The following is an 18,853-nucleotide window of genomic DNA, read 5'->3' as shown; positions in this document are numbered from 1 at the left end:
CTTTTTTTACTGTATTTCCCTCTTATAGTCATGTTTAGTTTTAGCCCGTTTTGTTGACTTTTTATTAAACTGTTTACCAATCCGCCCAAGCACACACATACATACACACACAGACATACACACACATAAAATGCTATACTATAAATTATGTAAACTGCAACCTTTTCATTTAAAAGCTCATGATTATCATGTAAATTTACCCAAGCATGTTCCCCTACCTACGACATTTGTACCCACTTCATTATTATGGGGCCCACCTTCATAAAATTTAAGTCATTACTAAACATAATAAAGTATTTCCATCAGGACTCAAATCTGAATCATTTTCATGTTTTAAGATCAGCGAAGATAATCAAGGATTTATCACCATCTTGAGCCAGTAATTATCAGTTGAGTTATCAGTTTCAGTATTGCATCTAGAGTGTGTTTTTTCACATAATTAACACATATTTGTGATGGCTTGGCACAAAATCTTCAGGGCTTTTTGCAGTGCAAAACTATCTCAAACTAATTCCTATTGGATTCTTGACATTTTAGAATGATTGATAATACCCTAAGGAACATCTGACTGTTTGAAAAATTTCAAATATCATTTCCCAGAGGTCAGATCTTAGTGTTCCTTGGTTTGATTGGTTGGTATTCTTCATAACTCTCCTTAATCTTTCAGGCTTGTGATCGTGTTTCCTTGTTTTACTTCATTGCTTGAAGCATTTGTAAAGTAATTATTTATTTAGTACACCAGATGATGAGATATCAGAATCTTTGTCTTTCCTTTCTTTGTCAATTCTCATCATGTTTTAATGAAAATTAATTTGTCAAAGATTAGAAAAGTAGCATTTGTTTCATCTTCCATCAATAAAAGCAAATTTTTCTGTGGATTTTATAGGTCAAGGTTAAAAGAAAGGTTATTATCATTTGTTACATGTGGACCACGATTGGTCAAGGCATGTGAAGCCTTCTTATCTACTTGTATTGAACAAGGTTTAAAAAAAAACAATAAAAGCATATACTGTCTGTTCTTTTGGGGCACAGGACAAAATTAGGCAAATTAACTCCTCTTTAGCAGGTTACATTGATTAGTAAACAAATAGGTATCAAACTTTACAAGTCGGTCACTTGGGCGGGCAGAACCAAGGTCACAAGGATCTTGATGGGGGGCACTTTACCTTGAAGGCAGCAGTGTTTAGACTGAGCCAAAATGAAATCCTCCCATTTTCTTTTGGCAGTCTTTGTATTTAATTGTTATTATGTTACAATACTGATTTAAATATTTGGTTCTTTCAGTTCTTCTTGATTGAAGGGGGGGGTATTAAAAACATTGTTAACACAGCAATCCAAGATGTAAGAAATTTCATGGGCATTGTGTCATTACTATGAAGCAGAATAATTCCTAAGAAATAAAAATGTTTTGAACAATTGAACATTTTCATTTGAATGAATTTTGATCTTCATTATCTGTCAAAAATACAGACAAAAAAGCCATGCCCTCAAGATTTCCTTAAGAATACAGACTAGGCTGTCCTTTACTTCACAAAGATTAGGGTCCTAGGGTACAACGGTTTATGTATTGGAAAACCTAGCATTTAATTTTTCCAAATCTGGATTCCATAAGAAGCCTTGAAAGAAGAAAAAGTGAATACAGGTACTTGGTATAGGATTGTTAATACTTAACATATTTTCTTTTTCTTCTAGAGCAGCAAACTGGTGGAAGTCACATCCAATATTTGGGGAACCAAGTTTAGACTGGTTGGTATTGCTTCTCACTTGCCTGAAGATCTGGGAAATGTGTTGTACAAAACCAGTCTACTGCATCTTCAGCCCCGACAGATGACAGTCAATGTGTCTGAGCTTCCAAGGGACCAAAGTCTGCTCACCCAGGACCAGAATTTTACTCCAGCTGGTGCTAGCGAAGAAGACAATGATGATTTGTGTAAGAATTGAATGACTACAAAATTTATTCTTTCACCTTTCCTTAAAAAAGCAACATTTGGCAATCCAGATATCCTTTTCATTTGCTTATTTGTTCGGAACAAATTTAACATGGAGTTTTTAATAGATGACATTCTTTTTTTGTACATTGACTTTACTTTTAACATTAAAACCGAATACTGTTGAGAAATTAAATTTATATGATTTTTTTTGTTGTCGCAGGGAAAAAGAAATGAAAATATTTTGCAGAATTTTGAAAAAAATCAAGAATAAAGTGGGAATCAAACATGTTGCTGATAAGACAGGGCAGATAAAATTATATTTAAGTAAGCTACAGTGATCTTCATCATGTTATTTGTCACATGCATATTGCAGTGTAAACAAACTAGCAAAAATGTTAACTGTGCCAAGCCAACTCTTAAATAATTTGAGTGTTGATTATGCCAGTGTTAGAGTATGTTCTTTCACTGCCTCCAGTATCATAACTAGAAGATTTCCTCCTCAAAAGAATGTATTTGACTCAACCAAGATAAGGCGAAGAAAGTACATATTTATTGTCTTGGGAAATAAGTAACTGTTTTCAAAACCTCCATGTCACCAAGTGTAATCAGTAATATAGGGGACTATTTGTTTTGTTTTGTTTCTTGTACAAACTGGCAATTGGATCAGATCATTGCTCATGCACCACTCCCTCGATACTCACGCCCTGATAACTTGCGAACCTGCTTATAATGCGGGGTCAGTTGTGGATCCCATTTTGTTTACTAGAAAGTATCAAATATTCGACCCTGATTTGTTGAACGTGAAGAAAATTGCCACCGAAATTGGTAACTGAAAGCTTGATATATTGCTCTTTTTATCATCAAAAGCATCCACATTTTTTTTATATGCTTGCCATTAGGTGGAGTGTTATGCTTTGATGCTTGTTCATTTGTCCATCATTTTGTGGGGGACCAAGTGGTCTAAGGCACTCACATAAATTTACATGTCACTGATGCATCTCACCTCTGTCTTTGAATCTTGGCATGACTGGTGTGGGTATGTGAGAAATCTTGCCAGCAGCTTACTGTGGGTTGGTAGATCTTGGGATCTGCCCTGATTCTTTTTCCACCAAATATACTGGCCACTATGTATAGCCTATCATGTGCTTCAAAATGGTGTTAATTGAAACCAAACCATCCATTTGTTTGTTCACTATTTTGTTAAGCAAAATAATTTCAGTTTTCCACCATCTATCATTGCTAAACTTTGCAGAAGGCTTTCACTTGGAGTAAGGAAGAAGCCTATCGATTTTAGGTTCAAAAGGTCAAAAGTCAGGATCACAGTCACTGAAAGAAAAATGGTTTCCTCAAAGTAGCTTTAATTTTATATCACTGACCTGGACCAAACTTTGTGGATGGCTTGCATTTGGAAAGGAAGATGTCTGTTGATTTTGGAGCTGAAAGGGCAAAAGCTAAGGTTTCTGACTGTAAGAAGAAAAAAATGGTTTGCATACAATAACATTAGTTCATCATCACAGAATCACAGACTCAGACCAAATACTGTGAATGGATTGCACTTAGAGTATGGTGCAAGCTTGTTGATTTGAGTCAGAAGGTCAAAAGTTTTGGTCACTAACTGGATAAATGAAAAGTGATTTTTGCACACAAAAATTCAGTTCATGACCATGTTACTTCATCAGAGTTTGTGAATAACTTACACTTTGGGTAGATAAAAGCTTATTGATTTTGGAGTCAAAAGGTCAGAGGTCAAGATCATTAACTGAATTAAGCAAAAATGTTTTTTACACAATGAATTTGTTCTAAACCGATTACCTAGACCAAAGTTTATGAATGGCTTGCAGTGTTGAATTTGTTGTCAAAAGATCAAAGGGATAGGTCATTATGACTCAAAGAAAAATTTGATTTCAAAATAACTTTTGTTTTCAAGTTAGTTCCTTGACTAAACATTGTGGATGGATTGTATGTACTTAGAGTATCAAAGAAACCCATAGATTGTTTGTTTTAAAGGTCAAGAAAAGTTAATAAGAAAAATGTTTTCTGCACAGTAAGTCTAGTTCAAGACTGAATACCTTGACCAAAAGTCTAGGTCATTAAGACCCATTGGTCAGTTTTCTCCAGTGTTAATCATACCCTACTAGTTCCTGCACAGAAGACAGTTAACACAGAACCAGTATGTAATGTGCCATTCACTGTTCACATTTCTGATAATCTCTCAAACAGTGTTGGGTTGTTTTTTTTTAAAACTCGCATCAGGGGCACCCACAGAATTATTTTGCTGGGATGAGGGGGAGGGCAGCAAATATGTAGTGGTCAGTAATTAAGTTTTATGGATGTAGGCCAAAACATGTTTAGAGGCAAAGTCCAAGGGTGGCATAAGTGCCCCCACCCTACTTGCCACTATGTGCAGGCATACTTGGCTCACACGATCACACAACAATACAGGCTTTAAATACAAAAAATACACTTTGTTTCTGTCTCCATTGGACAGTGTCAAAAGTCTTAACTCTGTAAAGTTTTTGCTGCTGTCTGTAGCTCATTGGCAATTTGAAGGTCACTTGGAAGTGTTGTTACATATCAGAGACTGGATGGTACTGTTGTTCAAACTCCTCTAAAGATTGTGTTGTAGGAGATAATCTTTCTACATCTGCTTTGCAGTGAAGAATTGTTGAATGTGCAATGACCACAGATGTTACAGTGACCACAGATCTTACAATGGCCACATATGTTACAGTGACCACAGATCTTACAATGGCCACATATGTTAGTGACCACAGATCTCACGGTGACCACAGATGTTACAATGGCCACATGTTACAGTGACCACAGATCTTACAATGGCCACAGCTGTTACAATGGCCACAGATCTTAAAATGGCCACAGCTGTTACAATGGCCACAGATCTTACACTGGCCACATATGTTACAGTGACCACAGATCTTACAATGGCCACAGCTGTTACAATGGCCACAGATGTTACAATGTTTAAACATGTTAGTTACTACTGAGCTCTGCATTCATGCATTGTCCCATTGCTGGGTAATGCTGGGTGGCTGTTGGGATGTTGACAGATGTCTTATACTCCAGAATGACTAAATGTTGATTGATGTGCAGTATTGGGCAAAGGAATAAATTGTATCTCTTGCTGCAGTACTTTATAGAGTCAGACTCTGTTGGTGAGGAGTTCTGGAAATTTGCTTTGCTGGGCTCGGATTACTTCACTGATTGATCTTTCTGTCCCAAATCACAGCCAAATTTTGACATTGTGCCTTAAGAAATGAATTAAACTTTCAAACTCTGTCAACTACTGAAATAATATGAAGTAAAATCTGTTTTAAGAAACATAGCTGCTGATCAGACCAAAAAGAAAAATATGTGTGTTTCCCAGTGTACTGGTTTTAAAATTTGATTCAGCAGGTTATTTGCTTAAGAACGTTATATGTATCTCATGTGATTGGGGGTTTTTTTATGAAGGGGGGTGCTAGGGTCACCATTGAGAAACAGGGATTGTTGGCTGACTGGAAACACACATTTTTTTAGGCCTCATGAACTAGCCAGTAATTTTTTATAAAGATAGCTTAAACATTATCATTAAGGCAGAAAAGTAATTTTTGTTTTGTTAATGCGCATCTCTTTTATTTATCTAACTTTGAATGAATTGGATGGTTCCACTTACTGTACATTACCTAGTGTGTGGATTGGCCATGTGGGCTTTCCCACAGCTGTACTCCAGATTGGCCTAATGGGCTTTCCCACAGCAGTACTCCAGATTGGCCTAATGGGCTTTCCCACAGCAGTACTCCAGTTGGCCTAATGGGCTTTTCCACAGCAATACTCCAGATTGGCCCAGTGGGCTTTCCCACCGCTGTACTCCAGATTGGCCTAATGGGCTTTCCCACAGCAGTACTCCAGATTGGTCTAATGGGCTTTCCCACAGCAGTACTCCAGATTGGCTTAATGGGCTTTCCCACCGCAGTACTCCAGATTGTCCAACTGGGCTTTCCAAAAGCAGTACTCCAGTTGGCCTAACGGGCTTTCCCAACGCAGTACTCCAGATTGTCCTAATGGGCTTTCCCACAGCAGTGCACCATACAATATTACTCAATCTGTTGTCAGTAAATTTGATAATCACCACAGTGACAAACTGTGTTACCTGCCCAAGTGATAGTTTTCTATGAGCATTAAGCATAATTGATTACCATTTATATTGATTATAGGCATATATAATTGTGTCAGGAAAGGTCTGCTGTACTGTATTTTTTGTTGTAGGTGAGTTTTATTAGGTTAGTTGTACATTATACAAGTTTGAATTTGATTTGGTAATTGTACTATTAGACAAGTTTGAATTCAATTTGGTAATTGTACTATTATACAAGTTGAATTTGATTTGGCAATTGTACTATTGAACAAATTTGAAAATTATTTGATAAATTGTACTATTAAACAAGTTTGAATTTGATTTGGTAAATTGTACCATTGGACAAGTTTGAATTTGATTGGGTTAATTGTACCATTAAACAAGTTTGAATTTGATTTGGTAATTGTACTGTTAGACAAGTTTGATTTTGATTTGGTAATTGTTCTATTATACAAGTTTGAATTTGATTTGGTAATTGTACTATTAGACAAGTTTGAATTTGATTTGGTTATTGTACTATTATACAAGTTTGAATCTGATTTGGTTATTGTACTATTATACAAAATTTAAATTTGATTTGGCTAAATGTACTATTGAACAAATTTGAAAATGATTTGATAAATTGTACTATTAAACAAGTTTGAATTTGATTTGGTAATTGTACAATTATATAACTTTGAATTTGATTTAATTTTACGATTATACAAATTTGAGTTTGATCAGGCTAATTGTACCATTGTACAAGTTTGAATTTGATTTGGTTAATGTACTGTTAGACAAGTTTGAATTTGATTTGGTAAATTGTACCATTAGACAAGTTTGAATTTGATTTGGTAAATTGTACCATTAGACAAGTTTGAATTTGATTGGGTTAATTGTACCATTAAACAAGTTTGAATTTGATTTGGTAAATGTACTATTAGACAAGTTTGAATTTGATTTGGTTATTGTACTATTATACAAGTTTAAATTTGATTTGGTAATTGTAGTTTTATGCAAGTTTGAATTTGATTTGGTTGAACCATTAGACAAGTTTGAATTTGATTTGGCTAATTTTACTATTATACAAGTTTAAATTTGATTTGGTAATTGTAATTTTATGCAGGTTTGAATTTGCTTTAATTATGCCATTAGACAAGTTTGAATTTGATTTGGTAGTTGTACTTTTATACAAGTTTGAATTTGATTTGGTAATTGTATAATTATACAAGTTTGAATTTGATTTAGTAATTGTACTATCAGACAAGTTGACTGATTTGGTAATTGCACTATTATACAAGTTGAATTCGATTTGGCATTTGTACTATTGGATAAGTTTGAATTTGATTTGGTTGATGTACTATTAGACAAGTTGGATGATGAGCAAATTATTCCCACATTGTACTACATATTTTACAAGTTTGAATTTGATTTGGTAATTGTTCCATTATACAAGTTTGGATTTCATTTGGTTTATTGTACCATTATACAAGTTTGAATTTCATTTGGTTAATTGTACTGTTAGACAAGCTTGAATTTGGTTTGGTTAGTTGTAAAATAGACAAGTTTGAATTTGATTTGGTAATTGTACTATTAGACAAGTTTGAATTTGATATGGTTAATTGTGCTATTAGACAAGTTTGAATTTGATATGGTTATTTGTACTGTTAGACAAGTTTGGATTTGATTTTGTTAATGTACTATTAAACAAGCTTGAATTTGAATTGGTTAATTGTACTGTTAGACAAGTTTGGATTTGATTTTGTTTATGTACTATTAGACAAGTTTGAATTTGATATGGTTAATTGTACTGTTAGACAAGTTTGGATTTGATTTGGTTAATGTACTGTTAGACAAGTTTGAATTTGATTTGGTTAATTGTACCATTAGATAAGTTTGAATTTGATTCGGTTAATTGTACCATTAGACAAGTTTGGATTTGATTTGGTTAATGTACTGTTTGACAAGTTTGAATTTGATTTGGTTAATTGTACCATTAGATAAGTTTGATAATGAGCAAATTATTCCCACATTTCAAGAAGAGATTTTAACTCTTGACTGACTGGGAAACAATATTAGGCATTTTTCAAAGTTACCCATATTAGCATGATGTAATTTGAGCAATTTGGCAATTCTTTGAAAATTAATAAGCTCTTAAAAGAATTGTAATAAGTACAGAATTGGGTGTGTTTTATTCATGTTTAAAAGAAACAGGATTGTAAACTCTGTTCATCTTTGAAAATGCCTCACACAGTGGCTGCTAGACAATAAAGTTTTATTTTATTTCTTTAATTTAACCAAAGTAAAGTTGAAGCTTTACCCCAGTAGGATCTAAAGTTTTGTTTAGTGTGATTTTGTCCTTGAATGATGGAGTTATGGCCCTTCAGCAACTTCTTCATTTATCACAAGAACAAATAAAATAATTTCAGAGATAAATACTCTAAATCTGAACCTTCTTATACACATCAGAATTATAATTAGGTCATAATCAACAGCTGTGTAAGTTTATTTGTGACTTGTTTTCATAGATTAAATATGCCATGAAAGATAGAGTTACTCAAAATTATTTTGATTTTTCTTTGTAGTAGAACTAGACTACATAAATCCCATACAGGATGTGCTCACTCCTCAAAGAAATGGCTCAGGAGCTCATTTTGAAACAGCCAATCATACTAAAGGTGACATCACAGTTGTGGACATACTGCAAAGCAATCAGTTTGAAGTTATAAACAGTAATGAGGATTACTTAGGGGGTAACAGTTCTGTCTCTAATTCTAACAATCATGTAGAAAGACAAGGAAAGACTATTGTTTTGAAAACAAAATTGTCTCCAGCTTCAGAGTCTCACCCTCAAAATAATCATGCCTTCAACACAGAATATGAGTTTGTGTCTACAGTTAAGGATTCATTCGTAATGCAAGGTGCTAGACCTAAAATTCCACAGTGGACAACCTCGGGACATGTGGCAGAAGTCAATGTCATGGCTTCTGAAGGCTTGCAGGCAGCCAGAACCTTTGTTCATCAACATATAATGTCCCCTCAATCATCTCCGAAGTCATCAACTGGTCAGTCCAGTCCATCATGTTCAAACAATCAGGATAATTCTTTGATGTCTGACAGGGAGTCTCTGTCATATTTTCGGAAAGATAGCACCGAAAGTCAGAAGTCAAATCATAGTTGCTCAAGTAGTTCATCAGAGAAACTGATGAATAATGAACAAAATGACAAAATTGTGCCAAGTTTAGTGAACACACTGTTTCACTCGGACGTTCAGGATAATGTACCTCGATGGGCAGATCCAGCTGTTCAGGGTATCAAATACATTGACGATGAAGATACCTTAGCAAATATGGAGATTTCATTTGAAAATAATTCAGTCTGTGACAGTAGCCAATCGGCTCTCACACCAACAGATACGACACAAAAACGCCTATATTTGGCCAGCCATACACCTCAGGAAACGACCACATGCAAAACAAATGCAGCTTCATGTCAAAGAAGGACTACTGGAAAAAATTCAGACTCTTTGTTTAAAGAGAAAATGACTGCTACAGACCTAAAGATGAAAGATAATATTCCTAGCTCAAAAATGGACTCGGGTCATTCTGATAGCATAAAATCCCTAGGATCTGAAGATTTGAGGATGGAGTTGTTTAGTAGGCGTAGAAAAAGCTCAGATGTTGAAATCACTCAGAGTGCTTCCCTACCAGCTTCCCCAATAAGGCGCTTGCATAAACCTGATTCACCTACAAAACGATTACGGGAGGAGGTCTTAAAAGGGAAATGTAAACATTATAGTCCTTTGTTTAAAAGAAAATCCAAATATTACAATGGATCATTTGAATTAGATGAGGAGTTTTCATCTTCCTCGCTGGAAGATATGCACCTGGACTACACATTCAAAAATCTGGAATCTTTCCAAAAGGCTCAACTTAAACAGAAGGTAACTTCATTACTATTGTAATTTTTTCAATGACTGCCATATTTACTCATGTGTAAGTCAAGTCCTACTGTGGACAACATGGACTTTGACCTGACATCACCTAATGTGCTAGTATATCATGGTCTGTTTGTTTGTTCTACTGTATACTGCCAACAAACTGCATAGATCCATGACTTTGGTGCATTATGTGACAGGAAATCTGAGTGTGCACTTTGCAGTTACAAACATGTATATTTGGTACATCTGCAAAATATGCAGATTTACTGAATCAGTGCAGATTTGATATTTAAGGGTCAGCTTTAGTATATATAACAAAACATGTTTGCTATCTAGCTTTTCTAAGTCATTTCTCTTTTGTTGCCAGAGCCCACATGCTGCATCAGTGATCCAGGAATATTGTTTTATGTATCTACAAACCAATATTAATTATGTCCCAGAATTTTCAGAGTATTTATGATGTGCAACACCAGTATGCAAAATGTGCCAGTAATGTTGAACCATGCATGCACATATATTGAAGTCCAAATGTTTTATTCCTTAAAAATGCTTATTTACAGTGACTCTTTAATGCCAATGTTTGATTCACTTTATATATTATTGATATCAAGTGTAAGCAAATATACAGTGATTCCTCAAACACAGATTATTATATGCTCATTTTGTCTCCAATAACTTTACATTGTTAGAATCACACAGTATTTTACAATACTGAACACCTTTATACTGCATGATGAGTTTACTCCATCACAAATGAAATTTCAAACAAGCAAACGAATGAACGTGATTCTCAAAATGTCAACAACAAACATGAGAGACCCAGTATTAAAAATACTATTCTGATCAATTAAACGGTTATTTAGGAGAAATGTTCGTAACTTTATGTAATTGGAATGTTTCAGACAATGACCAGTGGCCTCTAAGTTATATAAAATGAGCATGGAAAAACATATTGAGGCTATGGGCTATCCTGTCTCCCTCAGAAAACTACCATATTGCAAGTCAGTCCAAACACTAAAAGTCAGAAATTAAAAATAGCAACTGCAGAAGGTGGATTTTGGTAAAAAACAAAGAACCTCATAGCCAATAAACTAATATTTATGGCAGTAAATTAAATAGCATTTTTTAAAAATCATTGATAAATACAAACATGTCTGTTCTGAATTGAGAAAGAAGAAGTTTGATATGTCATTGGGATATGTCAAGGGTTTCATAAGCCATGTCAAATGAGTCCTTTCCCTCAACTCAGAATAAAACATAAATGTTGTTTTGTACTTATTACATAACTCCTTTTTTATGTTTTTGAAATCTTTCGATCATTACTGTATGAATGAAATTAAAATATATTGGGGATTGGTAAAAGTTCCAATCACTGCATCTAAAAATAATCAGCACGTGGACTTGGACACCTAAGTGGTATGTGTGTGTGATTGAATGCCTGATCAGGTATGTACAGTAGTTCGCTAGCCTTAGGCTTGTAAATTTCCTGTGGGACTTATTTTTCATAATTACTGTAATCCAATGGCAAATTAAGTTTCAGTTGTTGCCATTCAGCTCCTAAAGAAGGACTAAAAAAGATTAAGTAGGACTAGTACATTTCTCAAGCTACTAGTAATTCTAGCTGCAAAAACATTTGTGTTAAATTCTCAGACTGATGTAAGATTAAATGTGTTTGTAAGAAAATAGGATCCACAACACCATGCATTGGTGATACACTAGTCAGATAGTGGAGAAATACCACTATTTTATTGTGAACATACCATTACCCTCTTATGTCACTTGTTTAGGCTTGAATAAACAGTAACACAAGAAAGAGTGAAAACAACAAGCTTTGAAAAATACAATAATTTATTTCCCTGGAGAAATTCTGTAAAAATGACAAAAATATGAACTTACGGTTTGATAGAATCAGATCCAAAAAAAATGATCCACCAAAAAATCCAAGAATAACATTTTAGTAGTCCTAATAACACAATGGTCTACTGATTTCACATTCAAATCAAGACGAAGAATCCAAGATGAAAGACGATGACGTATGCTACAATCTGTAGTGTTGATGTCTACAGTTCCTTGTAGAAATAAAAATTATCACTCCGGTTTCTGATAGCTGAATAAATTTGTATTAAAAAGTGTCCTTGTTCATCAGTTTTACACGAGCACAGATATTTTCCAGAAAAATAACAGAACTAATCCTTTTGAATCTTAAGTAATTTGAAATAACTCCAAACAGCACAACATACAACTAACTGTTTAACAGCCCAGCTTCTACAGAGATAATGTCTCCAAAAATGGGTTATGTGGGCTTTTTAAAACGTAAACAAGGGTCACATGATCATCTTCTGGAAGTTTATAGAAGTAAATACTTGTTACAGATCACATTTACCCAGTGTGATCCTGATGCTGAACCAATCATTTTAACTCTAAGAAATAAAAAAGAAATAGAAAATTGTTTATACTGTATCTTCAAGACAAAGTCCCATTGTGACCTTGGAAACAACCAATCATTTTAAAATAAAATAGAACTTGTTTACAAAGGTTGCTACAAATTCTGAAACAAGGTCATGATTTAGAGCAACACCTGGTGTTTATAAACTAACAGTCAAGGTCAAATTATTTTCTATAAAAAAAAAGTATCATCTAGTGAATAAATTTACATTACAATATCATGTAATGAAAAATATAAAAAAATAAAACTGACAATTAAATTGAAATAAATACATATTAAATCAGGTATAATTAAATCAAATATACATAACAACCCCAACACATGTATGGCACACAGTTGTATTATTCTTTCTAACCATTAATCCTTCTGTTACAAGGTCATTAAATTTTGAATTTGTTTCAGTTTTCAAACAATTTGATGGGATATCAATATTCATTCAACTAAAATGTAGTTGTTGTTGAGCATGCCATGGTGGCGATCGACCTAATGTTCAATTTGCTAGTCTGTATGCTTGTCTGGCCATATATCCTTTAACACATTTAATTAGCTTCAACATTCTTATTTAGTGACTTTTTCAAGTACAGCTGTCTACAGAGTTATGTTACTTGGTATGTGGTGTATATATATTATCATCATGTTATTTGGTATGTGGTGTATACATATTATCATCATGTTATTTGGTATGTGGTGTATACATATTATCATGTTATTTGGTATGTGGTGTATACATATTATCATCATGTTATTTGGTATGTGGTGTATACATATCATCATGTTATTTGGTATGTGGTGTATACATATTATCATCATGTTATTTGGTATGTGGTGTATACATGTTATAGTCATGTTACTTGGTATGTGGTGTATACATATTATCATCATGTTATTTGGTATGTGGTGTATACATATTATCATCATGTTATTTGGTATGTGGTATATACATGTTATAGTCATGTTACTTGGTATGTGGTGTATACATATTATAGTCATGTTACTTGGTATGTGGTGTATACATATTATAGTCATGTTACTTGGTATGTGGTGTATACATGTTACAGTCATGTTACTTGGTATGTGGTGTATACATGTTATAGTCATGTTACTTGGCATGTGGTGTATACATGTTATAGTCATGTTACTTGGTATGTGGTGTATACATATTATAGTCATGTTACTTGGTATGTGGTGTATACATGTTATAGTCATGTTACTTGGTATGTGGTGTATACATGTTATAGTCATGTTACTTGGTATGTGGTATATACATATTATCATATATAGTACCCAGTATACCAGAAAGCATGTTAGTAGGCTTGACATGCAGGTCATGGTCACCTTCTTGAATTTTGTTTAACAACCTCTTTAGCAGTGTTGGGAAATAGTAAAATTTCAGTCGTGATTTTCTTGCTGTTTGTTTGGAAGGGTAGTACATTGTATGATTTTTTGGTAGTTCCTGTGGCATGCCAGACTCATTGGAAAGGCACATGGTACAATTTGTGGTTTTTTTATTGTATGTACTAAGCAGTTATGTGGACCAGTGTGATTTGGCATGCAGCACCCTGCATCTGAGCAGACCTGACAGTTTGTAAAGTTTGCCGATGCCTACTGTAGCCTCTTGTAGACAGTAAACATTGTTATTTCATTTTAGTCAAGACATGCATTTGCATTTCTGTGTTGTTGTTGTTGTGGGGTTTAAAGCCATTTTTCAGCACATGATAGGCTATGCATGGTGGCCAGTATTAATGGTGGAGGAAGAACCTGGGAAAACCCCGGGAAGAACCACCGACCCTCAAGAAGCTACTGGCAAGCTTCCTCACATACCCACATTGGTCAAATCCGAGACTCGAACCCACGCAGACAGAGGTGAGATTGCAGTGATCCGTAACAGAGAGTGCTTTAGACCACTTGGCCACACGGGGCCCAGCATTTCTGTGTTACAATGACTATATTATTTTACCACAATTTGGGGAATGAGCATGTAGTGTTCTGTATATTGTCCATCCATCCATCTGTCCATGACACCTGAATATTGTCCATCCATCCATCTGTCCATGACACCTGAATATTGTCCATCCATCCATCTGTCCATGACACCTGTATATTGTCCATCCATCCATCTGTCCATGACACTTGTATATTGTCCATCCATCCATCTGTCCATGACACCTGTATATTGTCCATCCATCCATCTGTCCATAACACCTGTATATTGTCCATCCATCCATCTGTCCATGACACCTGTATATTGTCCATCCATATATCTGTCCTTCCATATATATTGTCCATCCATCCATCTGTCCATGACACCTGTATATTGTCCATCCATCCATCTGTCCATGACACCTGTATATTGTCCATCCATCCATCTGTCCATGACACCTGTATATTGTCCATCCATATATCTGTCCTTCCATATATATTGTCCATCCATCCATCTGTCCATCCATTGACAGCAGATCAGGGTCTATATTTCCAGTTGGACTAAACTTGTATTCAAGTATATATGGTATAGTAAATCATTCATAAAGCATGGTCAGAGATGTGACATATTTTTCTTTAAATTTTCAACAGATTTTGCTGCTTTATCATTTGTAAGCAAAGAGTTCCAAATCCTTACCTCAATGTTTTAGACTACACCCAAACCATTCAGTATTGGATTTTGAAAGTTTTGACTCCAGTGGCCTTAGTGTTTAGAGCATCTGCCTCAGATATGGAAGGTCACAGGTTCGAACCTCTGATGGGTCATACCAAAAATTTAAAAACTAATGGTACTAGCAGCTGCCTCACTTGATGCACAGCATTAAGAAGTTAGTGTTAGGACTGGTTGGCCTGGTGTCAGGATAATGTGACCAGGTGGGACATGATGCTACATCTCTGTGGCGTGATGTCCCAGTGCTCATCACTATAAACTGCCACTCAGCAGATATCATAGCGATATAACTGGAAAATTGTTATAGCTTCATTAAAAATCCAAATCACACAGACTCAAAATAGTGTCTTACAAGGAGCATCCAACATTAAGTTTGCAGCTTGCTTCTGAATCTTGGTTATTCTTGCTAACTGACACTTAATGCAGTCACACTCTCTTTTCAGGCAAAAATTATTTGGATAGCTGTTTCCTAATTTTACTTAATCAAGTTATTATACTTACGAGGGATTTACATAGTTAATATCCCACTGTAATTTCAACCAAGAATCCTGAAAGCTCAACATTAGACTGGTCTCAGACTCCAACAACTCTGAGGGCCGCATCATCAGAGGGCATATTCAGTGGCCCAAGGGCCACACCACCTTTGTTATCTCTCATGACTCCTTGGATGCCAATCATTTCGCTGGCCACAGGATATAGCTTGGTGGGCTGCATGAGGCCCTCAGCCACGTGTTTGAGACCCCTGCTCTACATCTTAAAAATGTTCAGTAACATGACCATTTTCATCAAACTGAGAATTTAGAAGTGGAATGCTTCTTAAAAGAGGCTGTTGCAATATATTTGGATTAATTTATAACCATTTTATTTTGTATTGACTGCATTCCAGTATTTCTCAGATCAGGGTTACAGCCTCTTAAACATGTATATCACAACCTGAAGTTGAAAGTGTAATACACCATCTACAAAGAAGTCTGTATTGTTGTTTGCTCTGTGTGGTATAGGATATTTGTCAATAAGTCTGTGGTGTGTGCTATTTGTCAATAAGTCTGTGGTATGTGCTATCTGTTAATAGGTCTGGTGTGTGCTATCTGTCAATAAGTCTGTGGTGTGTGCTATCTGTTAACTCATTCGGCTCCAATCCCGCCTGTAGGCGTGATGAGGTTGTACCCTATTTCTGAGCTCTGCAGCATCAGGGTCATTTAAGATACATCAAAATGGGTGGTATTACAAAAAAGCAGACAGATATAACTCTACAATGATATCAAATAGTCTGGAAGTTCTGGTTGCACTACAAAATACAGGGAAAAACCTCATTTTTTGTACCCGCATTTTTTTTCACCCAAAATTTGCTCGTGGTTGGAATGCGAGTTTGTGTCCAGATTTTAGACCTTTTGGCCTCGGATCTAAGGCAGACCGGTCTGAACTGCACACAGACAGGTGAACCTTTGCAAGCAAAATAGTCAATGAAAAACAATGTTTCTAATACAACTAGGCATTAGTCTCATGGACAATCTGTTGAACACCAATGTATTATGATGTATTCAGAAATAGCCCCAAAATGTCTTTCCTGCTCGCATTTCAGGCGAAAATGACAAAAACCTCTGGGGCCGAATGAGTTATTAGGTCTGTGGTGTGTGCTGTCTATTAATAAGTATATAGTATATGCTATCTGTCAATAAGTCTGTGGTATGTGCTGTCTGTTAATAGGTCTGGTGTGTGCTATCTGTCAATAAGTTTGTGGTGTGTGCTATCTGTTAATAGGTCTGGTGTGTGCTATCTGTCAATAAGTCTGTGGTATGTGCTATCTGTTAATAGGTCTGGTGTGTGCTATCTGTCAATAAGCCTGTGGTGTGTGCTATCTGTCAATAAGCCTGTGGTGTGTGCTATCTGTCAATAAGTCTGTGGTGTATGCTATCTATCAATAAGTCTGTGGTATGTGCTATATGCTAATAAGTCTGGTGTGTGCTGTCAATAAGTCTGTGGTGTGTGTTATCTGTTAATAGGTCTGTGGTGTGTGCTGTCTATTAATAAGTATATGGTGTATGCTATCTGTCAGTAAGTTTGTGGTATGTGCTATCTGTTAATAGATCTGGTGTGTGCTATCTGTCAATAAGTATATGGTTTATGCTATCTGTCAATAAATCTGGTATGTGCTATCTGTTAATAAGTATGTGGTATATGCTATCTGTCAGTAAGTCTTGTGTATATTATCTGTTAATAGGTCTGTAGTGTGTGCTATCTGTCAATAAGTCTGGTGTGTGTTATCTGTCAATAAGTCTGTGGTATGTGCTATCTGTTAATAAGTATATGGTGTATGCTATCTGTCAATAAGTTTGTGGTATGTGCTATCTGTTAATAGGTCTGGTGTGTGCTATCTGTCAATAAGTATATGGTGTATGCTGTCTGTCAATAAATCTGTGGTATGTGCTATCTATTAATAAGTATGTGGTGTATGTTATCTGTCAATAAGTCTGGTGTATGTTATCTGTTAATAGGTCTGTGGTGTGTGCTATCAATAAGTCAGTGGTGTATACTATTTTTCAATAAGTAAGTGTGTCTGCTATTTGTCAGTAAGTCAGTGTGTGTGCTGTTTGTCAATAAGTCAGTGGTGTGTGCTGTCTGTCAATAATTCAGTGGTGTGTGTTATCTGTCAATACATCAGTGGTGTATGGTATATGTCAACAAATCTGTGGTGTGTGCTATCTTTTAATAGATCTGGTGCATGCTATCTGTCAATAAGTTTGTGGTGTGTGCTATCTCTTAATAGGTCTGGTGTGTGCTATCTGTCAATAAGCCTGTGGTGTGTGCTATCTGTCAATAATGTGGTGTGTCCTATCTATCAATAAGTATATGGTATATGCTATCTATCAATAAGTCTGTGGTATGTGCAATCTGTTAATAGATCTGGTGTGTGCTATCTATCAATAAGTCTGTGGTATGTGCTATCTGTTAATAGGTCTGGTGTGTGCTATCTGTCAGTAAGTCTGCTGTGTGTGTTATATGTCAATAAGTATGTGGTATATGCTATATGTTAATATGTCTGGTGTGTGCTATCTGTCAATAAGTCTGTGATGCTTGCTATCTATCAATAAGTATATGGTGTATGCTATCTATCAATAAGTCTGTGGTATGTGATATATGTTAATAGGTCTGGTGTGTGCTATCTATCAATAAATTTGTGGTATGTGCTATCTGTTAATAGGTCTGATGTGTGCTGTCAATAAGTCTGTGGTGTGTGCTATCTGTTAATAGGTCTGTGGTGTGTGCTATCCATTAATAAGTATATGGCGTATGCTATCTGTCAATAAGTTTGTGGTATGTGCTATCTGTTAATAGGTCTGGTGTGTGCTATCTGTCAATAAGTATATGGTGTATGTTATCTGTCAATAAATCTGTGGTATGTGCTATTGGTTAATAAGTATGTGTTGTATGCTATCTGTCAATAAGTCTGGTGTATGTTATCTGTTAATAGGTATGTGGTGTGTGTTATCAATAAGTCAGTGGTGTATGATATTTTTCAATAAGTCAGTGTGTCTGCTATTTGTCAATAAGACAGTGGTGTATGCTGTCTGTCAATAAGTCAGTGGTGTGTGTTATCTGTCAATACATAAGTGGTGTATGCTATATGTCAACAGATCTGTAGTGTGTGCTATCTGTTAATAGGTGTATGGTGTGTGCTGTTTATCAATAAGTATATGGTGTATGCTATCTGTCAATAAGTCTGGTGTATGCTCTGTGCCAATAAATCTGTGGTGTGTGTTATCTGTCAATA

General features: G+C 35.3%; 1 protein-coding gene across 1 annotated transcript in view; it reads left to right on the top strand.

The window, feature by feature from the left end:
* Nucleotides 1-18,853, top strand: part of LOC149786798 (tubby-related protein 4-like) — a 341,424-nt gene that overhangs the window by 311,559 nt on the left and 11,012 nt on the right. The window contains exons 12-13 of the mRNA XM_089977301.1: nt 1,693-1,930; nt 8,631-9,988. Of these exons, the coding sequence (XP_089833427.1) occupies nt 1,693-1,930; nt 8,631-9,988 (1,596 nt within the window). The remainder of the gene's footprint in view (nt 1-1,692; nt 1,931-8,630; nt 9,989-18,853) is intronic.

Source organism: Sinohyriopsis cumingii, chromosome 12, assembly GCF_028554795.1.
Source record: "Sinohyriopsis cumingii isolate HCF-2022 chromosome 12, ASM2855479v2, whole genome shotgun sequence".
In the NCBI taxonomy this organism is placed as follows: domain Eukaryota; kingdom Metazoa; phylum Mollusca; class Bivalvia; order Unionida; family Unionidae; genus Sinohyriopsis; species Sinohyriopsis cumingii.
This window is presented reverse-complemented; position numbering and strand designations above follow the sequence as displayed.